The sequence below is a fragment of the Vulpes vulpes genome, chromosome 8, assembly GCF_048418805.1.
Source record: "Vulpes vulpes isolate BD-2025 chromosome 8, VulVul3, whole genome shotgun sequence".
NCBI classification, from domain to species: Eukaryota; Metazoa; Chordata; class Mammalia; order Carnivora; family Canidae; genus Vulpes; species Vulpes vulpes.
In genome coordinates, this window is record NC_132787.1 from 5608800 (window position 1) to 5634475 (window position 25676).

General features: G+C 58.2%; 2 protein-coding genes across 4 annotated transcripts; one reads left to right on the forward strand and one right to left on the reverse strand.

The window, feature by feature from the left end:
- Nucleotides 1-8227: 8227 nt before the first annotated feature.
- WNT1 (Wnt family member 1) lies at nt 8228-12495 on the reverse strand. 2 transcript variants are annotated; one of them, XM_026000234.2, is made up of 4 exons: nt 12041-12495; nt 11089-11342; nt 10151-10416; nt 8228-9687 (listed from the first exon to the last, which is right to left on the reverse strand). In XM_026000234.2, exons 1-4 carry the CDS (start codon nt 12142-12144, stop codon nt 9199-9201), a joined length of 1113 nt encoding a protein of 370 aa, XP_025856019.1. In that variant the 5' UTR covers nt 12145-12495; the 3' UTR covers nt 8228-9198. The 2 variants fall into 2 exon arrangements, with proteins under 2 accessions (XP_025856019.1, XP_025856020.1); XM_026000235.2 differs by lacking the exon at nt 12041-12495 and adding an exon at nt 11580-11775.
- Nucleotides 9332-25532, forward strand: WNT10B (Wnt family member 10B). Of its 2 annotated transcripts, XM_072765395.1 has the most exons (6): nt 9332-11345; nt 20107-20269; nt 21136-21255; nt 21376-21638; nt 23331-23704; nt 24316-25532. In XM_072765395.1, the coding sequence occupies exons 3-6, from the start codon at nt 21182-21184 to the stop codon at nt 24772-24774; spliced, it is 1170 nt and encodes a 389-aa protein (XP_072621496.1). In that variant the 5' UTR covers nt 9332-11345; nt 20107-20269; nt 21136-21181; the 3' UTR covers nt 24775-25532. The 2 variants fall into 2 exon arrangements, with proteins under 2 accessions (XP_072621496.1, XP_025856017.1); XM_026000232.2 differs by lacking the exon at nt 9332-11345 and having other exon boundaries at nt 19984-20269.
- The last annotated feature ends 144 nt before the right edge of the window (nt 25533-25676 follow it).

Genomic DNA, 25676 nt, shown 5'->3' on the forward strand with positions numbered 1-25676 from the left:
AAGCAGGCTCCCTGCGGGGAGCCTGATGTGGGACCTCATCCCAGGACCCCGGGATCATACCCTGAGCCAAAGGCAGACAGACACTCAACGACTGAGCCACCTGGGGAACCCCAAGAGTGCTTTCTTCAGAGGCTTGTTGGGAGGATTAAATGATTCAATATGAAAAGCACTTAGAACAATGCCTGGTACATAATAAGTGATATATGAGTAGTAGAGTCTGATTATTATTTCCCTCTAGAGCTATCTCCTTGGTATTGGGGGTATAAGAACAGGAAGGTGGGGAAGAGAGGAGTAGGTGTTGGGGAAGAGGAGGAACATGCAGCTCAGGCCAGGTCAAGAGGAGAAGGGAGCCCTGGGGTGGAGACACAGTCCCTTGAGTGGGTGAATGATGTACAGGGAGCGTTTGGGTGGTTAGGGTGGCAAGACAACACACCCTGCTTCCCCAGGACTTCCTTCATCTTTGCCTAAGGGTGGAGTGGGCACTGGGTGTTAAAGATCTGGGGAGAAAGACAGAGAGAAGGGAGGAGGGACTGCAGGTCTGGGGGCCAGCCCTTTGGGGAGCCATATCTCAGACTGGCCCCCGCATGGCACTGTGGGTGGGAGGCTGGAAGCTCCCTGCTGTGAAAATGACTTCTAAATCTGGCTGTGTCTGCCAGCTGGCCAGCCTCAAGACGGAGGCCACAACCACCCCCAACCTTGGGACAGCCTCACAGGTCAGGTGTAGGGACAGCAGACACTTGAGGGCGTGGTCAGGGCAGCAGCCCTCAGGTTAGCACAGGCGATTACCCTCCCAACAGCCAGGTTCTTCCCAGAGAGGCCCTTTTCTGTCCCAAATGGGGCCCAGTTAACATGGCCTTAGAAGACCTAAGGGCCCCCTCTCCTTTCAGACTCTCAGGACCTCCCCGGGACTTCCCTAGATCTGCTACAAATGGGTAACAAGGAACCAGGCCATAACTCTGGGACTTTAGGGGATTCAGGGTCAAGAGTGTATATATGGGATGTGAGGAGTAGAGGACCAGAAGAGATGGCTGGGCATGAGTACCTAGGGAGTGTGCAAAGTGTGTCTGCAGAGAAGGGTGAGTATTTACTCAGTTATTCATTTGTTCATTCCTTCATTAAACTTGTATGCCAGGCCCTACAGGGAGACTCAGGAGACTTGGGCAGGGTTCCTGTTTCCCAGGGAGCTTCCAACCTAGGGTGTGTGAGAGACAGGGGAAGGGGTATAGGAAAGGAAACCCACAAAATCATTCAGTGCAGGCTGTAGAACATAGTATATGTTAATGAAGGCATTCCTAAGGATCCAAGCAAGCATGAAAGAAGGAGCAGTTCCCTGGCTGTGACTTCCGGGAGCAGGAGATGAGTCACTGAGGGTGCATTTGTCAGTGAAGGAAGGCTCAGTCTGGATATGCTCTCCCCTCACCTGCATGTCTTGGCATGGAGTGGTCTTCCTCCCCTGAAGCCCCTGGCACTACATAGCTTTTGATGAATCCTTCTAAAGAAGAGTTGCTTCATCCATCCATCTATCCATCCATGCACCCATCCTTTTGTTCATCCATGCATGCCTGCATCCACCTACACATCTCACCTGTCCACTTATCCATCCATCTACCAATCCCTCTGTCATGCATCCATCCATCTATCCGTCCATTCGTTCATCCATTTAAAAACAGGTTTTATTTATTTATTCGTGAGAGACACCAAGAGGCAGAGGCACAGGCAGAGGGAGAAGCAGACTCTCTGCAGGGAGCCTGATGTGGGACTCAATCCCAGGACCTCGGGATCACGAACCGAGCCAAAGGCAGACACTCAACCACTGAGCCACCGAGGTGCCCTCGTCCATCCATTTATTCATCCATCCATCTCTTTCCTCTCTCAATAATGACACAGGATGTGCCTAGCTCGGTGTTGCAAGGAATGCCGAGATGGACACAGCCCAGAGCCCGTGTCCTCAGGAAGGTAGAAGCCTAGTAGGAAGGTAAGTCATGTTCGCAGATAACCCTCCGCGGGACAGCCAGCCTGTGCTGTTAACGAAAGCCCTGCCAAGGAGCTGCTTCAGGAAGCAAGGCCCCTTTGCCAAGGGAAATTAGAAGAGCTTAAGGGAGGGAGGGACATTCCAGATGGGTTTCAAGAGGGGAAGATGGGGAAGGGGTGCGTTCCAGGGAGTGGGCAAAGTTAGAGAGGTGGGAAAGCACAAAGCCTTCACAGGGAACAGAGGGCCCGGGGAACCAGAGGCACAGGGATCCTGGAATGATGTGTGTGAGCCAGATCATGAAGTGGCTCTGGAAAGTGAGGATAAACGCCTGAGCTTTAAAGAAAGGAATTGAGGAGGAGGAGAGGAGCAGAGTTTTTGAGCTGTGAATGTCCCACTTGCCTCCTCAACACCTATATCATCTTTTTCTCTGCTGCTTGGCTGTGACCTTCGGTGGCCTTCTTGGAAGGAACAACAAGGCCACCGTCGTGGAATCCTTTGCTGGACCACGAGCTATTCAAGGGTAGCGCCTTGGGTTTAGCTCTGTATCCCCTACGAGCTTGGCCTGGAGCAGACTCCCAGGGAATGCTGGCAGAAGGTAGGAGCAAATGGTAAAGCCGTGTAACAGGAACACTGGCACAGCAGTTCAGCCCCAAACACATAGGAGGAGAGGGGGTGCTGCCTCGTGCTCTCCCCCTCCCCACCCCAACAAGGGGAATAACTCCGCTTTCTTCCCTGGAGCCTCTCCAGGAGCTCTTCCAAGACGCACCACAAGGTGGCGCTGTTCCAACTGCAGCGCTGCATTCCGCCAAGGTCCTTAAAATGTTTGCAGTTGGAGGAGTGCCCGTTCAAGAACTGTCCCTGGATGGTCTAGACATTTCCTTCCAGCAAGTGCTGAGACAGAATAAAAAGGCTAAGGGCAGCTATGAAAAAGAAGAGCCGACAGACCCCCAGCTCCAATGTGGGAACTGGCCTCACCTATGCATCCACTCCCTCGGTTGTACCTACTGTGTGTCAGGTACAGTGTTAGGCTCTTGGAAAAACAACAGTCACCAAGATATGGTCCCTGTCCTCCAGGAGTTCAACATCTAGTCTTAATCAAAAACCAAATCTTCTTTTGTTATCTTTCTCTCTTTTTGTTTTACATACACACACACACACACACACACAGGTCCTCCAGGCCAATCCCCTTGACCTGGGAAGCCAGCTCCACATGAAACCTACTCTTTGACGCCGCTTATCCCTCCAAGTCCAAGTTTCTTCCTAAGGCTGGGGCATGGCCACATTAGTGTGACCCTTGGATGTTCCTTTCTGGGAGGACTCCCCTCGCCCTTTCTGAGCTCCCTTCCAACCTTCCGCATCATATCCATAGCCACCAGCTCTGGAGGCTCTAGGGACCGCCTGAGAGTGCACCTGGTATGGATGAGGGCTTCCCAATACTCTAGAACTCTGGAGACTACAGGAACATGAAGGTGGATCCACAGAAGGGCCCTATGAGACCCTGGTGTCACCATCCCAGAGATGAGGAATTGCAGAGTCCAGAAAACCAAAATCTCAGAAACATGGCCCTCTGTGGCCTGGGGGCCCTGCCGGCCAAACCTGTCCCCAGGCAGGCTACCTTCCTTTTCTCATCTACCAGGCTTCTTCCTAGCTGCAACTCCATAGTGGTGGCTGTGGGAGCCACTGGTTGGGAGGTGAAGCATCGTGGGACATTGTCCACTTTCCCAACATGCTCCAGGGCCCAACTTAGCCCTTGGCGGGTTTGGGAGAAGAGAGGAGGGAGGGTTGGTGCTGAGAGTGGGAGCCAGGCCCATCGAGGTCCCGGGAGTGAATGCCGCATTGTTGGCCAGGCCAGAGTCACAGATAATTACCTCAATTAGTGACAATGGGAGAGTAATAAATACAGGCTTAGTGTCTCCTACCCCACCAGGGCTCCGAAGATTAATCCAGGCTGACGGGCGGGCCCTGAAAGGCGTGATGGACAATTCATTAAACTCCCCAAATGCCGCACAACCTGGGCGTGAAGGCTGAGTTAGCCCCCTGGGGGCTGCGCCTTTGTCCTGATTGTGTGTCTCCGCCGCAGCAGAGCCGGGCAGCCCCCAGAGAGCGGGGAGGTGAGTGGGGCTCCCCCAGCCGGGCCAGGCGGCGGGAGGATTAGGCCTCGGTCCGGCCCTGGTTGCCCTGGCACAGCAGCCCGGCCGGGCTGGAATGTCCGTGGGGGGGAGCAGGCCGAGCGGAGGGGCGGGGCCGACAAGGTGGGGTAAGGGGGGCACACAAAACCGGGGGCAGGAGGAGTTAATTAGACGCCAGCCGAGGAGGGCGAGGGGCCACAATAGGGCCGAGGGGCCGCCAGGGACGGCCCCTTCACTTCCGAGGATTAATAGGGAGGAGGGAGAGGGGAGGGGTTCAGCCCTGGGGGAGGAGAGCTGGAAGCTTCCCAGGGTGGCACTGCCCCCTTTGGCCCAGCTTGGCACCTACTTGGCAAGTGGCTGGGAGGCAGGAGGCTCCGGCAGCCTGGGCAGGTGCCCCCCAGCGTCCCACAGAGTGGCTCGGTCTTTCTGGCTCGGTGCCTGCGTGGGGAGCTGATTGGGCGGGGAGGAGGAAAAGGACCCTTCGTTTATCTGGGGCATAGCGGGAGCAGGAATGTCCAAGGGCCCTCCCTGTTCTCCACGTCCCCCACCTCCGCCAACCTACTCGGAGGCAGAGCCAGGAGCCTGAAGCTCTACCCTTCCTGATGAGGCTGCCAGGTGAAAGCCAAGAGGTCTGTAGCGGGGCTGGTGCTGATGGGAACACAGGGGCTGCTGGGTGTGCACACACGCCTACGTGTGCAGACACTCGCGCGGGCAGGTGTGCTTCTGCCCGGGGCCTGGTGCTCAGCAGGCCCTCAGCAAACACCTGTTGAATGAATGAATGAACTTTGACTTTGCTCAGGATACTTGAGCGTGAGAGAGAGAAGTGGTGCTGAGCCCACCATGACCCGGGGGCCTTGGGCCTTTTCCTTCTGAGGCCCCTGCCGTGGCCCCGGGACGGATGGAACCCCATCTCTGAGCAGAGGAGCCAATGTCCAGGGAAAATGAAGTGGTGGTGGTTCCTTCCCTTTGAAAAGGGCAAAAAAAGTGCAGTGGCCTCTTGGAAGCCCCACTTCCTCCTGGGCCCCAGGAGCAGGGCAGCCCTGGCTCCTCCCTAGGAGCCACCCCACCCTATCCCCTCCCAGGGAATGACAAGGGAGCGAGTTGGCGGCAGTTCCCCGGGCATATTTATAACCTGCTGCTCGCTCACCAGCGTCTGCTTTTAGCCCAGACGGGGGAGGGGGCAGGGGGGTGGTCTGTCTCATGCTGGGCGCCCCGGCTGGGTGTGGAAAGAGTGAGTAAGGGTGAGTGGTGGGCAGCTCTGTATGGATATTCCTGCTCACACCACAGCCAAACAGCTTATTTTCTCCTCATTTTGTTATTTTTCTCCCTCTGGCCTGGAGAGGAGGACTGAGCCAGCCTGAGGTGGGGGGTGGGGGGTGCTAGACCCTGGGGTATTTGCAGCCCCACTGACGGGGTTTTTCCAGGGTGCGTGTGGCAGGGTGTGTGTGGTGCTGGCTCGCTGACCCCCTGGGGACTATGCAGGCCTGCCATCTCGGTCCTCTCAGCTTTTCCGCTCCCCCCCAGGATATTTCAGGACCAGTGCCTCCCTCACTCGCTGAGGCCAACCCTGTGTCCGGGGTCCCTGGCAGCCTCAGATCCCCCTGGGTGTGTGGCACCTGGCACCTAAAGATCAGAGGTGGGCGGAAGGATAACCTGGGAGGATGGGGCAAAGCTGGGGCATCAGGCCCATTCCCGACACCGCTGTCCTGTGGCGACCCCTCTAGGCACAGCCCTTCATCAGGACGTTACATCCAGTTACATCCAAGAATTAGTTTCGGGGCGCCAGGGTGGCTCAGGCGGTTAAGCCTCGGCCTTTGGCTCAGGTCATGATCCCAATATCCTGGGATGGAGCCCCATGGAGCCCCGAGTCAAGCTCTCTGCTCAGCAGGAAGTTTGCTTCTCCCTCTCCCTTTGCTTCTCCCCCCTGCTCATGTTCCTGCACTCTCTCTCTCTCATAAATAAATAAATAAATAAATAAATAAATAAATAAATAAAATATTTTTGAAAAAGAACTAGCTTCTATGTAATGCTTTGCAGATCCTATATCCCTTTTCTGCCCCCCCTTTTGTTAGCACCTGGTCCCTTGAGGGCCCAGCCTTGTTCTGCACCTCCCTACACACTTTGCAGTCCCAGCCCCTGGAAATGAAGGATTTGAGTATGGGAGTCTGTCCTTAAACCCCATGGGTGTGCAGAGGGCTTTACACTCTCCCTCGGTGCAGAGGGAGCCTTCACCGCACTCCCCTATCGTTCTGACAATACGTGTTGACGTGCTCGATGCCCTGGCCACACCATGAATTCCTCCAAGTAGGCACTAGGGCTCGTACATCACTGCATCCTCGGCGGCATTTGGCATCGGCCTGGCACAGAAGAGGTGTCAGCAAGTATTCAAATGACCTGAGTTTTCATGTACGTGATCTCCTCTGAACCTCATCACCTTCTGGAAGGAGAGGACGAAGTACTGACAACCATCCCTGTTTAATAGACAGGGTAACTGGGGCTGAGAAAACAACAGGTTTGTTGAAAGTCTAATAGCGGCCAGAATGGGATTCATTGCTTCCCTTTACCCTCTCTCAGCTCCTATGTGTCAGCTCAGCTCAGAGGCCCCAGCTTCTGGGCCTGAAAGTTGATACCAATTCCAGCTTTTGGAGTTAGGAGTTAGGTGAGAGTGGTTGGGGACAGCTGCCAACCCTTCAGCTCCACAACCGCTGCTTCTTCCCAACTCTGGGCATTGTCCAGCAGGGCCCCAAGCCCCCTCTCCTGCCTCTGGCAGCCCATTAACTTCTTGCTTTGGGAGCCGGGGGTATATAATAATTCATTGGATTATAGACTGGACATTCTCTGCAGGGGGTTCTTTACTGGAAACCCAAGGCTTATGAGGTGCCTTACACTCTGGATCAATATGTTTTCTATTCCTCCCCCTCCACCGCCCATCAGCGCTGAGCTGATGCTGGCTGGGCGGTTGGAGAAGAAGGGAAAGGGATGTTGTTGCCGGGTTGAGCAGTCCGTGGCTCCACTCCCCTACCCCCACACATACCCCAAAGGCCAACAGGGGTCAGAGTTCACATATCCAGGGAGAGGTGGGAGGCAGCAACAAGAGCAAAAGAGTCCTGGGGAGAGTGGGAAATTCTCTAGTCGTCTGGGCTGTTGTTGCCTTTGGGGGGTGGGGTGCTTCATAGCTTCCCCCAGGCCCTTAGGTCCCCCCTGGGGGGAAGTGTTAGGATTAGGGATAGGCATTAGAGTTAAGGAAGGGGTTAGAGTTTGTCTGAAGTTAGGGTTAAGGCTAAGGTTAGATCTAGACCTAGGAACGGGGGAGAGGATTAGGGTTAGAGATAGGTTTAGGGTGTGGGCAGGATTCGTAGTCCTGCCCACTCCCAGGAATGTGCACGTGGAGATATCTGTGTTGTTCATAACAGTCCTCATTCAGGCTCTTAATGGTTTGGATATGGACCAACTTGGGTTTCTTTTTGGTTACATGGGTTTAAGCTGTAGCCTCTATTTGGATTCTGGCCCTCCTGCTCCCTTCTCCCCCACCACCATCTCTGAGCTTTTGGGTCCAGGACTAGAGCCCATCATGTCGTGTGGATCCTCCTGAGCCCAAGGTTGGGAGCTGGGGTCCTAAGGAGGTGTTTTCTTCTCCTGGGGAGGGAAGTGCCTTTCCCACTGCCCCATGCCCTGACCACAGCTGAGGCAATAGGCTTCCAGGACCAAAAGCTCTACAGCAGCACCTTCTCTGCTTGGATTTCTCTTTCTTCTTTGGTTTCTTTTCAGAACACAGTCATGGCTATCACTCAGCTATGGCTATTTTCACAACTCCAGATAGGAGAGGCAGGCTCAGAGTTTGTTTGTTTAATCCCTGTTCAACAAGAAACTGAGGCAGTTAAGGACTTGCCCAATATCACATAGCCAGTTGGTGTTAGAACAGGAAGAAGAATCCTACAGGGTCTCTTGGCTCCTGACCAGGTTCTTCTGGAGCCCTGGAGCCCCAGTGGCCTCATTAAGGTCATTCAAGGGTCAGAATCTCAGGGTCCTCTTGCAGGGCCAGGAAACCAGTCCCCCAACAACGCATCCTATTTGTTTAAGAGAGGTAGGCAATGGTGCGTTCTGGATTCAAGGAAAAGCCACCAAGTCATTGATAAAAATAGAGATTTTATTCTGCAGAGGAAGATACTACATTGGTGGGGGCGAGGAGCCACTAATAGCTACACTGGAAGGAAATACTGATTCCGGTAGGCAACAGCATCTTTGAGAAATTGGGGAGAGGAGAAGAGAGATCAAAAAACGCTGGAGAGCAAAAGGAGAAAAGAAGGGAGAGGGATTGGGGTGGGGTGGAAGTGGTCTCTGCAAGCCAGGCTGGAACCCAGCACAATAAATAGTTTTATTTACAACAACCAGACTCGTGGCTTTGTATCCACGATTCAGTGCAAATTATTTACACACTGATGAGGAGGCAGGACAGGAAGGGGTAGGAGGTGGCCGAGGGAGGCATGGCTCACAGCTGTTCAATGGTTCCATGACAGAGGCTGGGAGAATGGGGGTACTTCTGCTGGGTCCCCCAACCTCCTCTTCCACATCACCACAGCTGCCCTTTCACCCTGGAACCTCCCGGTTCAGCTGGAGGGTGGGAGAGGGGGAGTAAAAGGCCCTGGTGCCCAGGTGTGTGTTCAGGGTCTGTGCCCTGGCAGGAGAATGGGAAGAGCGGGAGGAGAGCTGACCATAAAGGGGAGGGAGAGGGGCGAGGAGGTCACTGGCGGGTAGAGCCACGCCGTCAGAAGCTGACCCCACGAGGTTGGGGGTGGGGGGGGGGGCGGCGAATCCTTCTCTCACCTCCTGGCCAAGCAGGGGGCAGTGCAACAAGGGGTCTCCCGGGAGAGGGAGGGAGGTAGGTCCGGGGCAGGTCCGTCAGGATGGCAAGAGGGTTCATGCCGGCCCAGGCGAGTGGTTTCAGGAGTCCCCAGGTAGGAGGAGGTGGGAGAAACGATCGATCGCGGAGGCAGGAGTCCCGGGGAGTGTGGCCGCAGGGACTGGCTGGGGGCGCAGAGGGGTCTGTTCGGAGGTGGGCGCGAGGAGAACGCCCCGGGGGCGAGTCCGCGCAGCGTGTCACAGACACTCGTGCAGTACGCGCGTGTGCGTGCAGTTGCGGCAGCTGACGTGGCAGCACCAGTGGAAGGTGCAGTTGCAGCGCTCGGTGACGCGCTGTGTGCGCGTGCGGTGGCCCCGGCCGCAGCAGAGCAGCTCGCAGCCGTCCAGCGCGGGCGAGGAGCTGTTGCAGGCGCGCCCCGCCGTGCCCGCCGTCCCCAGGCGTCCGCTGTAGGTGCAGAAATTGGGCGATTTCTCAAAGTAGACGAGGTCGTGGGGGGAGGGCGGCTTGTGCGCGGGGTCTTCGGGCTCCAGGCGCAGCAGCTCCGCCCGGGAGGCGCGGTTGCTGCCGCGGTTGCCGTAGAGGACGCGCGAGGCCCCATCGAAGCGGTCGCGCAGCACGTCGCCCACGGCGCGCAGCGTGGGCAGCCGCATCCAGCACGTGCGCACCGTGCACGAGCCCGACATCCCGTGGCACTTGCACTCCTGGCGCATCTCGGAGAACACCGTCTGGGAGGAAGGGGGAAGAAGCGGTGTCGGTGTCGGGGCACCGATCCCGCCCCCTCCCGGTCCCTGCCAGGACCTCAGCCAAGGCGGAAGGGAGGAGGGGACAGGAGGCGCGAAATGTCGCGCCGGGCTTCGGACACCACCAGGCCCAACTGTGCTCCACGCCGGACGGTGGTCCCGGGCCTGCCAGCCTGGTTTTCTGAATCCTAACAGCAGAGGGGCTGCAGGCCATACATCCACGGGGTGCAGGACTTCTAGCCTCCCCGTTCACCTGCCCGCGGCCGCTCTCTCCATTCTCTGCCTTCCCTTCCAAATCTGCACCCTCCGGACGTCCTCGCCTACTTCCCGACCCTGACGCCTGGCCTCATCACCGGCCGCTGCTCCCCGATCCGAGGTGCGCCCCCGCCCAGGGGCCCGGAGGCCCCCGCCACTCCGCTTCCAGGAGGAACCCCCGACGCGCGCTCACCGTGCGGCCCGCCTCGTTGTTGTGCAGGTTCATGAGGAAGCGCAGGTCCCGCCCCTTCTCCCCGGAGTCCACAAACTCCCTGCCGAAGAGGCGGCCGAAGTCGATGTTGTCGCTGCAGCCCCCCCAGTGCCAGTCGGGGCCCCCGGGGCCGCGCCGCCGGTAGTCGCACGTGCAGGACTCGATGGAGCCCTCTGAGCAGGAGCGTGCCACTGAATGGGTAACCCCGGCGGAGGTGATGGCGAAGATAAATGCGGTTTCCCGACAGCCTGTGGGGGAAGGGAGCGGGGGTGAGCGAGGAGGTGTCGCGGGGTGCGGCCAGCAACCTCAACGGAGGGCTCGGGACCCTGGCGTCCGGCGCCCCGACTCCGCCCTTAGAGACCTGAGAGCCCGCGGAGGGTCGCGTCGGGAAGCGGGTCTCCTAGAGAAGGCACGTGCGTGGGCATGCAACCCGGTCCGCGCTGGCAGTGGGGGCGCACTTGGCTCCTCGGTGGGAGCGGGGCCGCCCCGGAGAGAAAGACCGAAAAGAGGGGAGCGGAGAACTCCGCGCTGCCAGGACCCCTCCGTGGCCCCAACTTTCGGCCGGTGCCTGCGATGCGAGCCTTGCCGGGCCGGAGCAAGACGCTGTCGCAGAGACCGGCTTCCCAGGCGCCTTCGGGAGAGGCCGGGAAAGCGGTGGCGGCCAGCGGCCCCGAGCAGGAACTCGCCTGTGCTCGGGCAGTGGCGCAGGAAAGTTCAGCTTCGCGCCCGAGGTGCGCGGCTGCAAAGCGCCCGGTAGGACGAGTCCGGCCCGGAGCCGGCGCTGGGCATGAAGCTCTGGGCGGCTCGACCGTGTGACCCTGCGGGCGCCCGGGACCTCTTCCCTGCACTCGCCCGCCCCTGCCCTGCGGGTGACCCTGCGTTGCCCTGGTCCCGGAAGCGTCGCTTTCCTGGGTACCCACCTCGGTTGACGATCTTGCCGAAGAGGTGGGGCCCCGAAGCCGTGGGGCAGTTCCAGCGGCGGTTGCGGAACTGCCACTTGCACTCTCGCACAGCGCTCTGCAGCCCCCCGCTCACGCTGTGCAGGATCCCCGGGTTCTGACGGATCAGCCTCCGCTGTTTGCGGCTCAGCAGCTGAAGACTGGGCTCGAGCACCAGTTGCAGACTCTTGGAGTCGGTCAGCAGGTTCGTGGAGGAGGCGACGTTCACGATGCCCCTGGTGAGATGCATGATAGGGGCTCAGGCTCTGGAAGGGGACCTGCACTCTAAAGCAGAAAGGTCGTGTCTACCCTGTCCTCTTCTTGGGGTTATGTGCCCGAGAAAGCTAAAGGAGATCAGTTATGGGGCAAAGACTCTGCGCTCCCTGGCTCAGTGGTCTGGAAGGGATGGGCGTCCAGAGTTTTGTGGGGACCGGACAGGGGAGGCATGGGAAACCTGCAGACGAGATGTCCACCTTGGCCCTGGGAGACCGCTTCCGGGCAGCTTGGGCGAGGACATCCCGGCCTGGAGTGCATGCCCACCCAAGGCGTGAAATGCTCAGGAGTCCCACCCTCTTCTTGCCTCCTTTCTGGGCGCTGGCCTGGCCCTCGGCTTCCCGAGGCAGGGAAACCTGTGGTGTGGCTACCAGCGTGAGGCTGGGTTTGGGGCTCAGCGAGGAAGGGCGGTGCTAGACGGGAGTGGGCTCCCCGCCTGCAGAATCGTGGGCCGCGGCGGGCGGACCCTTCACCCCACCTCGTCGGAACTAGATTTCCCGGGAGCAGCTCCGCCCCAGAGCGCCCCTCGGCGTCTCGGAGGGAAGTCAGTGCGGTGGAGGGAGCCTGTCTGCGGACGGATCCCGGAGCGTGGGAGCTGGCTGGGGCTGGCCCCTGGCTCTGCGCCCCGGCACCGGCGGCGACCCCGCACCAGCTCACTTACCACCATCGGCCGCTGCTGTTGGCGGCCAGGGCTGCGGGCAGAGCGGCCAGCGCCAGCAAGAGCGCAGCAGAAACCCCGCCGGGCAGCAGCGCCCAGTGCCCCATGGCCTGCCCGGCCTCGCCCGCTCTGCGCTGGAGTGGGGCGGCCTTGGCTGCCGCCCGCGACGGTGGGACGGGACGCGGCGGCGGCGGCGGCGAGAGTTCGCAGTCTGGCTCTACCAGCCCCGGGGGCGGGCGGCGGGCAGCATGGCTCGCGGTCCCAGCTGGTGGGCTGAGGCAGCCACGGCGGGCGGCACCGCCTCTTATAGTTGCGGCGCTGGCTGAAGTGACGCGGGGAGGCCGCCCCGCCGGGCCGCACTGTGGCACCAGGGCGCACCGGTCGGGGGCGCAGACAATGGGCAGCGAGCGGGGCCGTGGCTCCCGCCCGTCTGAGGCGAGAGCTGACGGGCTGGCCGTCGGGGCTCACCCCCGCCCCCTGCCCGGTGGCTCCCGCCTCCGGGCCTGCACTGGCCGCCGACCCCTCCCCTTGGGACGCCCTCCCACGCGCGCCCGCCTCACTCCTCCTCGCGTCCGGAGCCCGTCGGGGACCAGCGTCGTCCGCCAGGGGGCGCGGCGACAGTGTGCCACGGGGAGAGTCGCCGGGAGCGCAGCCGCCTCGCCTCGCCACCAGCGGCAGTGGGGCTGCCCCCTCGACGTCACCCCGGGGCCCCGCCGGCGTCCCCTCTCCCCCTACTCCCGAGTTCTGGGCAGCAACTCCGGGGAGACGCCTCCTGCCCAGGAACCCCCCACCCCCGACGGCTGGACGGCCCAAGGGTGCGAGTGGGGTCATGAACAACCCCCCCCCCCCATCCCGGGTCTGCTTGGGGAGAAACCGGGAGCAGCGGCAGGCTGTGTTTGTGGGCTGGAAGGAGCGCACGAGTGACTGTGTGTGTGTGTGTGTGTGTGTGTGCATGTGTGTGTACAAGTGGGACAATGCAAATGTGAACGCATATGAGAAGTGGGAGTGTGTTGTGAGGGTGCACATTCAGGTGTGTCCTCATGTAGGGGAGCTCCATGTTTTGAGGAGGAATGCTAGGAACCTTTCCAAAGAATCTTGGAATGCGCTCAGGTCAGAAGGGATCGATCCAGTCATCCTGTCGCAGCCACCACCCGGGACAGTGCATCATCTATGTGTGGGGAAGGGGGTGGCAGCTACCGTCAGGAAAGACCCAGAAGATTGAGGGACAGAGTGTCTGGAACTGTGTGTGGAGGCGGGTGGATGGGTGGATGAGTATGTGTGCGTGGGGAGATTAAATATGCATATATGTGTCACTCTCCCCGTGTATACCTTGTGTCATCCTATGGTGCATCACCCATGGGATGTGTCAACCTGTGCCTGTCCCTAGGGGAAGGGCCTGAGTCTGCAACCAAGGCAGCATCAAGATGGACAAGGCCTGGAGTGGATGAATCTCTGAGGATTAGGCTCAGGAAGGGCAGTGGAATAGATGACAGGTGTGCGTTTGGGTGCGGGAGGGCTGGGAAGAGAAGAGCTCCTGGCTGACCTGAACCCGGAACAGAGAGCTTGTCCCTCCACGTGTCTGCTCCTTTTTGGACTTTTCTGTCGAGTTTCTTTCTTTCTCCAAAACTCTGGCTCTTTCCACTCTTACTGCATTGAGACACCCAAAATGCTTGCAAGCATCGCCTCCATTGTACGGTTTTCTCTTTTCTCCCAGGGACTCCAGCTCAGCCTCAAGGCTACCCTGACCTCCCATTGAAGATGTGGCAGCTGTTTCCTATATGGGGCATAGGGAGCCCTGCCAGCCTGGTCATAGTGCCCCCCCACACACACACAGATGGCCCCTGGAAGGAGAGATCTCCTCTTTAACATCTCTGCGCTCCCTCTCTGTCTGTCTCTGTCTCTGTCTCTGTCTCTGTATCTCTCATTTTACAGAGGAAAAAGTAGATTAGGAAGCTGTCAGAGGTCCACATGGCTAATACATGAATAAATGGGGGCATCTAGCTGGCTCAATCAGTGGAGCATGCTGACTCTTGATCTTGGGGTTGTAAGTTGGAACCCCACATTAGGGTAGAGATAACTTAAAAATAAAATCTTTAGAAAACGAATAAATGGGGAGGGACACCGGGGTGGCTCAGTCGGTTAAGCATCCAACTCTTGATCTCAGAGAGAGCAGAAGCAGGGAGGGGAGGGGAGAGGCAGAGGGAGAGGGTGAAGCAGACTCCTCACTGAATAGGGAGATTCAGGGTTCTATCCTGGGACCCCGAAACCCTGAGATCATGACCTGGGCTAAAGGCAGACACTCAACTGACTGAGCCACCCAGGTGCCCCCAGTGAATCTTAAAATTCAAAACTGAATAAATGGTAGATCCAGGGATCCCTGGGTGGCACAGCGGTTTGGCGCCTGCCTTGGCCCAGGACGCGATCCTGGAGTCCCGGGATCGAATCCCACATCAGGCTCCCGGTGCATGGAGCCTGCTTCTCCCTCTGCCTATGTCTCTGCCTCTCTCTCTCTCTCTCTCTCTCAGTGACTGTCATAAATAAATTTTAAAAAATTAAAAAAATAAATGGTAGATCCAGATTAAAACTCAGATCCTTGTGACTCAAAGCGCATGCTCTTTCTACCTTATGAGCTCTTTCTGAGTATGTGGCAGTAGCAGGCTATAGGCCCTTGTCAAACTGACAGATAAATAAAAATGATCTTTAGGATCTTTCTGTCTCTCTCTTTTTCATCTCCTCTGCCTTCAGGGTACCTTCTGAGTATGTACACAGGTCTGATTCTAAAGAATTCCAAGTCTCAGAAATGACCAAGTATCTTCTTCAAGATGGGAAAATCACTCTAAGGAATACCTGTCCGGTAAGCTTAGTCTTCCTGGGGCACTTCCATTTTAAATGAGATGCTGATTAACCCAAATGAAGCCAGATGGAGGTTATTTTTGAGGGCAGCATCCTTCCCAGGCCTATTACCCCATCCACTGTACCTGGCCCCTCCAGGGCTTCGACCCCGAGGGACAAGGTTATACTGGCCCAGCATCCTCCCCAGCTCCAGAAACCAGCAATCTCTCCAGAGGACACCCAGTACACATGGCTCAAGTAAATAGACAATGATGGCAGCTTGTCCTTCATCTCTTCAGTGTTTATTCCCACTGGGGCCTGGGTCATGTCTTTTGGCCTGTGGACTGATAAAACACCATGGAGGTTGGAGATGCACTGGAAGACAGGAAGCCCTGTCTGTGGCCATTGGTGACAAGCAGAGGTGGGAAGAAAGAAAAGAAGGAGCCGGTATCTTTTGTTTCACCATTCCACCCACCAGGAGTAGTGGGGAAGAGTGGGAGGGGAGGTCTCTAAGTCTGGGTCACACTGCGCGTGACTGTTCCAAATTTCTACTTAGATCAGATCATCAGTCTGTCTGTTGCCCTGTTTCTTTCCTGCATCTTCAGTACTGGATCATAGCCATCAGCATGCAAAATGCTGTAATATTTCCCATCTAAAATCGCCAAAGCTTCATTTGACCCCACATTACCTCCCAAGATTGCCCCATTTCTCTACTCTCTTTGATGGCAAAGCTCAAAAAGGTTGCTTTAATCACTAGCACCAATATCTTTTCTTTATTCTCTCTTTCCACTCGGATCACATCTTTGAATCTGCTACACATCCTCATCAAGATCATCCATGACCTCTGGGGTGTTCTATAGTCGATTCTTGGTTCTCATCTTAATCCACCATCAAGGAACAGCAGACAGAATTGAACACTTTCTCCTTCTTGAAACACTTTCTCATTTGGTTTATAGAACCCCATTCCTGCCTCCCTAGCTGCTCTCCTTCTCATTCTCCTTATCTGGTTCCACCCTGTGTACCCAACTTCTAAGCTTCGGAGTGGACCCCAATTCAATCTAGAGTTTCTTCTCAGTCTACATTCAGTCTCTTGGTGAACTATGTAGTCTCACATTCCTGAATTCATACCTCTGGCCCTGAACTCTGACACTAGAACAAGCATCTCCAAATGTACATGTTCAAAACAATGCCGCATTCTTCCCCATTTTAACCTGCTCTTTCTTTGGTCATCCCATCTCAGTAAAGGGCACCTCCATCCTTTCAGTTTCTAAGGACAAGAATTTTAGAGTCACCCTTGATCCATCTGTTCTCTTGTACTCTGTGACAAGTCCATCAACAAATCCTGTCCTTCTGTCTTTAAAATATATGCAGACCCAGACCCATTCTTACCCTACTGCTGCTACAGTGTTGGTCATAGCCACCATCCTCTCTCTCTTACTCTCTCTCTCTCTCTCTCTCTCTCTCTCAATACTGCCAGCTCTCCCTACTCCTACCTTTGCCCCCCAACAGTCTCTTCTCCACATGGCAGCCAGAGCCATGCTTTCTATTTTTTTTAAGATTTTATTTATTTATTCATGAGAGACACAGATAGAGGCATAGACACAGGCAGAGGGAGAAGCAGGCTCCTTGCAGGGAGCCCCATGTGGGACTTGATCCCGGACCCAGGATCACGCCTTGTACTGAAAGCAGATGCTCAACCACTGAGCCACCCAGGTGTCCCCAGAACCATGCTTTCTAGAACAGAAGTCAGATCATTTCATTCCTCTGCTCCAAGTTTTCCAGTGACTGCCTATCTCACTTCAAGAAAAAGGCAACATCTTTACAGTGGCCTACATGGCCCTGTATGATCAGACCCTGCTCCTTCTTCATCCCCTAACTTCATTGTCTACCACTCTATCCCCTGTGAGTTCCTCCCTTTGTCCACACTGGCCTGTTTGCTAATTTTCTGAACCAAGCAAGTTCCTGTCTCAAGATCCTTGCACCTGCTTTTCTGTGTTCTGGAATGCCCTTCCTTAGATATCTCCATGGGTTTGCTCTCTCACCTTCTTTTTTCATCCCCTTATATAAAATAGAACCCTGCTACCTATGTCCTTTACCTTGCTCTATTTTTCTTTTTCAAAAAATGTTATTTATTCATGAGAGACACACACAGAGAGAGGCAGGGATATAGGCAGAGGGAGAAGAAGGCTCCCTGGGGGAGCCCCATGCAGGACTCAATCCCAGGACCCGAGGATCACGACCCGAGCCAAAGGCAGACACTCGACCACTAAACCACCCAGGCGCCCCTTTCTTTTTCTATTTTTCTATCATCTTTGACCACGGATAACTTTAAAGGCTTGGAGTAGAAAATCAGCAGCAAATCACCTCTCTGAAATAGGGACAGGAGAGAGACGTCGGAGGGGAAAGGGGCTTTACCTTGTCATTGGGGTGTGGGGAGAAGGCAGGGGACCAGGGCTGAGAGTTTGTAGGCAGAGGAACCTACCATCCTTTGAAGCACCAGCAGGCGGCACTGCCTCCTTGTGCTGGGAAGGCATCAGCCTCTGGTAGAGAGGGGGGCAAAGTTCTGTCTATGATAATTCCACAAATTTGTTGGTGCTAACAGCTCAACCGTTGGGGGTTTCCCCTGAGAGTCCAGTGCACTCGGGCCGAGGACCCTTTGGTGCCTCCGGGTGGTGGCCTACGGTGCTGCAGCAGAAGGCGTGAGAGGCGGAGGGTGGGCAGCACAGCTGAGCTCACCGCTGAGGGCGCATCCATCCCTCTTGGGCCTATAATTTGGGTTCCCCGAGCTTGGCCGCCCCTATCAGCGGCTCAGCAATAGATGAGTCACCCGGGACCCCGGGCCAAGGCAAACATGAGGGGAGGAGGAGGAGGTGGTTCCCGAGGCTTTGCTCTGCTTTAGCCACCGCCTCAGTTGCTCGATCCCCCAATCTCCCGGGGCCCCCACTCTTTTCTTTGACCCCCGCCCTCCAGGGCCCCAGTGCTCTTCCCAGATTGTTCATGCTACACCCTCTGTCCCCATGGTGGGAAGGCAGCCCTCCAGTCTTCTCATCCAGGGGCAGGGGGACCAGCTTGCTCCCACTCCCTCCCCAAAGTAATGACAGCCCCTCACTTTCCCCCTCCAGTCATGGCCCCAACCCCTGTCAAGGTCTCTCTGGTTCCCGCCCCTCCTCTTTCCTGGAGCTGGCCGCGTGCTTGGGGTATTAGGCAATGGGTGTGTACCCACAGCCCTCTCCAGACCCCGCCTGCTCCACCACCCTCCAGCCGCCTGCGGGTCAGTGCTCAGGCCAGCCGGTCGGGCCAAGGGCACTGGGGGCCAGTTCAGGCCACCCAGTCTGCCTGCCTGTGGCCTCCCTTCCCAGAGCCGGGCTTCTGCATGGAGAGGGAACAGGACTGTGGATCCTTGGATTTGGGACAGACCAGCTTGGGGAATCCTGGATTCACTGAGAAGTTGGAGTCTATGGTAGTAGTTCTGACCCTGGTCCTCCTTGGCACCTGACTGTTCTATAGCTTGACAAGGGTAGAATCGGAACCCCGAGGGAGACCCAGAGACATGAGGAGAGATACAAATGCCTGTGGGAGAAGAGGGGCATAGGAAACCTCATCCCCTTCCTCCAGGACCTGAGTGGAGTCCCAGGCTGACATGCGGGAAGAAGGGCAAGGATGCTGGCAAGGATCACTGAATCCAGGTGTAAGGATGAAAGCTCCTGAGATACAGCTTACAGATCCCGGTGGCCTCAAAAGCCACACATGGTTTGGGTCTTGGCGTCTAAACAGGAAGGAGAGACAGGAGTCCGAGGGCTATTTCTCTTCCTCCTCTGCCCCCAGAGGTGAGAAAGCAAAGGAAAGCAACCCTCTCTGGTCAGAGCTGTCCAGTGTCGGGAACCATGGCACTTTTACCTCTCCGGCCTGCTAAAGACCTGGTACATAAGGGTGGTCAATAAATAACATGCTGGCGGAAGAAAGTCACTGATCTCTCTCAGCCTGCTCTGCCCCCTAGACAGCAGTGCCCCCTGCAGCACAGGGCAGCCCCTGCAGCAGCACAGGCTGGAGGCTGACTGCCCAGAAGAGCTGCATAGCCACCACCAAGGAAGAGATGACTGTGGCTGTGGGTTTCGCCCCATGGCTCTGCTTCCCCAGGGGGCCTGTCTCTGAGTCAACGTGCCAGCCTCGGGCGCGCGGGGCCAGTCGTGCCTTGGGCTGCGGTCTGGCAGGGGCGGGGGGCGGCTGGGAAGCCTGGGGCCCCTCTCTGGCAAAAATAGCCCGCAGTGGTTAGAGCTGGGTGGGTGAGTCAGGCAGGAGCGCAGTGGCGCCTAACCCCTTCAGTGCCACTGGAGCTCCCTAAGGTGGCTTGCCCTGGTGTGTGCACCCCAAGATCAGGCTCTTTCCCGGGCTGTCCCTAGGCTGAGCTCGGTCGGGGATCCCAAGGCCCTCCTTATTCCATGTAAAGCAAGTCTGAAAGCCTGGAGCAGGAATATGGGCCACTCCAAGTGCAGACCTGGGGTTCCCAGGAAGGGCAGGAGAACTCTGCGGGCAAGGATGCCCTATCAGCCAAGAGAAGCATAGAAGGCTGGAGATCTTTGGGGCTACCGGAGCCTCTGCTAGGACCAAGCTCTGAGGCCAAGTCTGACCCCTCCCAAGGGGCAGGCGCAGAGCTTAGAGGTGGGTGGAAGCCAAGCCACCCAGAAGGGAGCTTTGCCTGCTGGCTCTGCGTGCCCTGCGGCGCGCTCTGCAGAGGGCTCTCCACAACATTGTCCAAGGAGGAAAGTTGCCCCGCAGCTCCGTCTTCATCTTGTCAAAGGCATTCTCCTGCCATTCAGCTCTCGGCGGGGAAACTGAGGCAAAGAGAAATGACCACGTGGGACCAGGGTCCCGTTTCCCTGGTCGGGGTCACCGCACCCGCCTTGCGGACTTGGCTACCCGGAGCAGGTGAGAGGCGCTCTGGTCACCACCCCCTTCAGTGGGGCCGAGCGCGAACCCAGGCGTCGGGGGAGAGGGTGTGTGTGTAGGCTGGGAGGAGGGGGAGCGCCTGCGCTCCCCGGGTCAAGGCGGGGGGTGCGCGGAGCGGGGTGGGGATGCCCGGGGCTCGGGGAGGGGCCGCAGCTCTGTCGGCCGCCGCAGAGCCGAGGGGGAGCTCGGCGCGAGGCGAGCAGAGCCGGAGCCCCCAGGTCCTTGCGAGACCGCTCGCTGGCTTTCTCGATCACTCCCTCCCTCCCTCGCTCCCTCCCTTCCTCCCGGAGGCTGCGGCGGCGCTGGGGAAGCGGCGGAGAGGAGTGGCCCTGCCCTGGAAGAATGCGGCTCTGCCGAGGGGGCAGGACCCAGCGCCGTCTCCCCACGGTTTGAGACGCCCGAGCCCCGGCGACCCATCCCTCCGGTGGCGACCTCGCGCCAGAGCAGCTGGAGGTAATCGGAGCCGGGAAAGCGGGGAGGGCAGGGACGCGCACGCGGGGCCGCGGGAGGCACACGGGGAGGCGGACGGACAGACACGCGCCCGCCCACCGGGCTCGGAGACGCGGGGCTGCTGCCAGAGAGAGGGACAGCAGATAAAGGAACACCCCCACATCCGAAGGGCAGTGAACCTGAGAGCAAAGGGGTGCGCACCGAGGCTGGGACCTTGAGGGGACCAGACGGGCAGCGCTGGTTAGGAAAGGTGGCCGAGGAGGAAGAGGACTCAGCCTGCGCCGCGTCCCTTTCAGGCGGGAAGCAGGTCCCCTCCCTGTCTGGCGCACCTGGAGCCTCCCCTCTCTCCCGACTGCGGAAAAAGTGGGTAGAGCAGGGTCGGGAGCCCATTCCCCCACCCCTCTGGCGAGGCTCCTGCCCTCGACGGCACCTGGAGGTGACCCCCCCATCGCTCCAGCTGTAGGTGCTGCAGAACCCCCTTCCCACCCGGCCCCCAATCCCGCCCCCCGGCCCCCAGAGGAGGCTCTGCTGGGCGAGGGAAGCCAGTCGTGGGGCCCTCCAAGGGGGAGCAGGGGCAAGATGGTGGAGGGGCGTTTGTGAGTCAGTCTGTCTGGGTTTGCACGTGAGTGTGTCTGTGTGCCCGGCATTGTGTCTGGCGGGGTCCAGCCCCAGGGGCTCTTGCATAAGCCGCAGCTACACACCGAGTCTCTTCCTCCAGGGTCCAGGGACAAGGATGATTCTTACTGTTTCGCTCAGGGAGGGAGGGATGAGAAGGGTCCCTGGGGTGGCCCTGGTGAGATAGGATCCTTGGTTGCCCCGGGCCAGTCCCCCCGCCCATGCCGAAGCCCCCAGGTCTCCCTGTCCCGCAGGCCCTGATCCATCCGCCCACCGGGGCCTCCGGGCCTGGGCTTCGACATGCCGGAGGAGCCCCGGCCGCGGCCTCCGCCCTCGGGCTTCGCGGGTCTCCTGCTCCTGGCGCTGTGCAGTCGGTGAGCAGCTCCCCCGTCACCCAGCCTGCGAGGGAGGCTGAAAGCACAGACCCAGGCCGGGAGGCGCGGAGGGGGCGCGAGGCCGGGACCACACCCCCCAAACGCCCTCTGCGTTCCCAGGGCCCTCAGCAATGAGATCCTGGGCCTGAAGCTGCCCGGGGAGCCGCCGCTGACCGCCAACACCGTGTGCCTGACGCTGTCGGGCCTGAGCAAGCGGCAGCTGGGCCTCTGCCTGCGCAGCCCCGACGTGACGGCATCCGCGCTGCAGGGCCTGCACATCGCGGTCCACGAGTGTCAGCACCAGCTGCGCGACCAGCGCTGGAACTGCTCGGCGCTCGAGGGCGGCGGCCGCCTGCCGCACCACAGCGCCATCCTCAAGCGCGGTGAGCGCCGCCGGGCCCGGGGTGCGGGGCAGGCCGAGGCGAGCGGAGGCGGGAAGGGGCCGGTTCACGACTCCGGGCGGGGCCTCCCCGGGAATTCCCCCCGGGAGCCGCCGAGCTGGGCTCGGCCACCCGTCTGGGCCCCCGCGCCTCGCTTCCACCTGCGTGCTGCCGGCAAGGCAGCTGGGTCGCTGCTCTCCTACCCTAGGCCCCCCTTTCCTGCCTCCACCAGGCTCGATCTGGGTTGCACCTGCGAGTAGGAGATGCCCCCAGCCCTGGAAGCTTCAAAAGCCCCCCCCCATTCCCTCCCCCAATTTCCTCCCCCCTCCCTCTTCTGGACAAGCCCAGGCTGGTGTCCCCAGAGCCTCAGCGGGGGTGGGGTGACGCCCCCAACCGTTTAAGGGTTAAACCTACTCCCCTAATTGCTGGGGTTCCCAGGAGCAGAGGCTGGGAACAAAGACCCTGATGGCTTTGAAGCCGGGGAGCAGCCCCCTCCTCTGTGCTGTGGGGGCCCCAGGTGGCTCTCACCTGAGCAGGTGAGGAACGGCTGGAGGGGCGAAGAACAGGTCACTGCTGGTCTGGTCTGGGAGGTATGGTCTGGAAGGCATCCTTGCCTCTTGCCAGGCCATGCCCAAGTTTCCTCCCTGGAGGAGTAAAGATCCATTCTGGGCTCAGCTCAAGGGTGGGGGCAGTACTTCAGGGACTACGGGGTTAATAGGCAGCTGCCATCTGCGGGGGAATTCCCAAGACGTGTGCTAACAGCTTCACCCCTGGAGGGTTGAGGTTGGGGGGGATTGGGAGGCTGGGCCAGAAGCCCTGCATCCTGGGGTGGGAGAGGCCTGGCCCCTAAAGAGGTGTGTCTCTCATCCTCTCAGGGCTCCAGGAGAGCCCCTACCCAAAAGGAAGTGAGGGACCCCCTCCTTCTCTATAGGGCCTGGTGCAGGGAAAGGCTTTGATACCTACACAAGAAGCATGGGAAAGGCTTCTCATCTTGAGGCTCTGTGACCCCCAAAATGTAACAAAGAAGCCAACATTTTAGAAGGGCCTTAGGGAAAAATCACCCCCTCTCCTCTCCCCCTCCCAGCATTTTATAGAGTAATAGCAGGTTAGGATAACCATAAAGGGCAGTCTTAAAGGGCAAATATAAAACTAGAAGCTGGAAAGGGGGAGGACAGCTCCATGGCTCTAGTGCTCTGGGGGTGTTGGGGTGGTAGAGGAAGGTTGGTTAAAAGTGCCGAAAAGAACCCCCCCACCCCACGGTCTCTGCTTCCACCCCACCACCCAAGCTCCCTGCTGGGCTGGGGAATTTCTAAGGCTTTCAGATGTAGAACTCAGTGAACACTTCTTCAAAGATCTCGGGGACTCCCTCTCAGGCACCTGCCAACCCCAGGGGTCTTGCCCTCCAGCTAACTCTTTCATCTGCACCCGAAAATCCCAGACTTACGGAATGGAGGATGGGCCTCAGAGATCATCTTAGTTCAGCCCCTCCCTTAATAAATGAGGAAACTGAGGCTCCAGTGCTTCCATTCCCTTCCATCTCTGTGACTTTCTCCCAAATTATGCAGCTGGTAAATGGCAGGGTCAGGATTCAGTTAGGAATTCCTGGAATTGGAGGGTGGCTTCTTATTTCCTTCCACCTCCCTCCTCTCAGCTGCCTGTCAACCTTATCCCCCGTCACACCCTTTTTATTCCCAGGTTTCCGTGAGAGTGCTTTTTCCTTCTCCATGCTGGCGGCAGGGGTCATGCACGCGGTCGCCACGGCCTGCAGCCTGGGCAGGCTAGTGAGCTGCGGCTGCGGCTGGAAGGGCAGTGGTGAGCAGGACCGGCTGAGGGCCAAGCTGCTGCAGCTGCAGGCTCTGTCCCGGGGCAAGAGTTTCCCCCACTCCCTGCCCAGCCCTGGCCCCGGCTCAGTTCCCAGCCCTGGCCCCCAGGACACATGGGAATGGGGTGGCTGTAACCATGACATGGACTTTGGAGAGAAGTTCTCTCGGGATTTCTTGGATTCCAGGGAAGCTCCCCGGGACATCCAGGCAAGAATGCGAATCCACAACAACAGGGTGGGGCGACAGGTATGTGTGTGCAACTTGTCCTGGGTCTCCTTAGCTTTTGAGGCCTGGTTAGAGTTGAAGAGGCACAGCAGAGTAAAGAGGATGAGATGTGGTGGGGGATTGCCGCTCACCGTCTGGATGACCTCAAGCAAGTCACTTAACCTCAGTTTTGCATCTGTAAAAAGAGTCTAATGGTATCTAACTTACAGTGTCATTAAGAGTGAGCTAGTAAATAGGGCGCTCGGCAGACTGCCTAGTCCTTGGCAGGTGCTCATTACGTGGTAGCTATTATCACAGCTGCCTTCCCCCAGAAGGAGTGCTCACTCTGGAAAGAGCACTGGACTGGGAGTCAGGACAGCTGGAGTTGAGTTCTGCTACCGGCTAGTTGCCTGAGCTGAGTCTCTGTTACCAGCTAGTGCTTAAAGATGGGCGAATCACTCTGTTCTGGCTTCAGTTCTCCAACCAGAAGATGAGACAGTTGAGCTATTAGGCAGCCCCGCGGTGCCCTTTCGTTCCTGATACTCCGTGGTCATTCTTGCCTATGTTTGTCGCTCCCTGTGCTCTCTCCTGTGCCTCTGTGCTCTGCCCCTTTGCTGCCACCCCCTTCACCTCTCCCCCCTCTGATGCTCTAGGTGGTAACTGAAAACCTGAAGCGGAAATGCAAGTGCCACGGCACGTCGGGCAGCTGCCAGTTCAAGACGTGCTGGAGGGCGGCCCCAGAGTTCCGGGCAGTGGGGGCAGCCCTGAGGGAGCGGCTGGGTCGGGCCATCTTCATCGATACCCACAACCGCAACTCCGGAGCCTTCCAGCCCCGCCTGCGTCCCCGCCGCCTCTCAGGAGAGCTGGTTTACTTCGAGAAGTCTCCGGACTTCTGCGAGCGAGACCCTACCGTGGGCTCCCCCGGCACTCGGGGCCGGGCCTGCAACAAGACCAGCCGGCTGCTCGATGGCTGTGGCAGCCTGTGCTGCGGCCGTGGGCACAACATGCTCCGGCAGACACGAGTTGAGCGCTGTCACTGCCGCTTCCACTGGTGCTGCTATGTGCTGTGCGATGAGTGCAAGGTCACGGAGTGGGTCAACGTGTGTAAGTGAGGCCCGCTTCACCACAGGGCTGGCCGAGGGGAGGAGCGCCTTTCAGCTCTTTGCTCCGATTTCTGTCCAGGGTCAATCTTGGCTCCTAGAAGCTCAAAGTATCTACCTGGAAGCAGCTCTGGGGGTGGTGGGGGTCAGGCAGGCAGAGTCTGTGATGTGCAGCCTTCTCCCCTGCCCTCGGTAGGAGGGCCTTGGAGGGAAAACTGTCACTCGTGTTCTGCTCCTTAAGCACCAGAAATGAACTAAGATGAAATGCACTGTATTGCCCCCCTCTCTCCAACCCTGAGGTCCCCTTAGCTCTGGTTCATGCTCCTTCTGGGTGGGGCGTCCCCATAGTTTGACCACTCTTCTCCTTGGAGGCACAGCCCCAGGCATTGTGGGGGAGCCATAAGGCCTGTATCCAGGGAGACCACTCATTCCTACCTGCTGTTCCCAGATGCCTCTACAGAAGCCTGGGCCCCTTCTTGTGGGGTAATAGGAGACAGTGATAGAGAGGTTTTTCTTTGGGAAGGGACAGAGTACTGGGGGTAGGGGGAGCTCTCCCCTGAGTCCTCAAGAGTTGTTTGTCTAGGCCCTTAGGGAAACTGTCCCAGGCCCTCATTCAGATGTTAGAGGGAACCCTCCAGAGGAAGAGTTTTACCTAAGACTCTCTGAGCCTCTTATTGGTTTGTTAGCAGGAGGGATGGGAATGGATAATTTATTGTACTGAGACTTGCTCTTGGTTTCTGTTTGTAACTAAAATAAATTAAACTACTGGACCAGTGGATGCAGGTGGATATATTTCTGCCCACAGTTGGAATCCTAGACCATCACTTCTTTTACAGGTGAATTCTACTCTCATACACCCAATGACTTTTTATGTCTATCCTGCCTGGTTCCACAAAGGATCTGAAGTGGTCCTC

What these genes read in the sequence shown, in the direction of transcription:
- WNT1 (XM_026000234.2), bottom strand. Translation starts at nt 12,144, where the DNA reads ATGGGGCACTGGGCGCTGCTGCCCGGCGGGGTTTCTGCTGCGCTCTTG. An exon ending in AACAGCAGCGGCCGATGGTG is followed by an intron (nt 11,343 to 12,040) that starts GTAAGTGAGCTG and finishes GCATCTCACCAG; the next exon opens with GGGCATCGTGAACGTCGCCT. An exon ending in CGGCAAGATCGTCAACCGAG is followed by an intron (nt 10,417 to 11,088) that starts GTGGGTACCCAG and finishes CTTCCCCCACAG; the next exon opens with GCTGTCGGGAAACCGCATTT.
- WNT10B (XM_072765395.1), top strand. Translation starts at nt 21,182, where the DNA reads ATGCCGGAGGAGCCCCGGCCGCGGCCTCCGCCCTCGGGCTTCGCGGGT. An exon ending in CAGCGCCATCCTCAAGCGCG is followed by an intron (nt 21,639 to 23,330) that starts GTGAGCGCCGCC and finishes TTTTATTCCCAG; the next exon opens with GTTTCCGTGAGAGTGCTTTT. An exon ending in ACAACAGGGTGGGGCGACAG is followed by an intron (nt 23,705 to 24,315) that starts GTATGTGTGTGC and finishes CTGATGCTCTAG; the next exon opens with GTGGTAACTGAAAACCTGAA.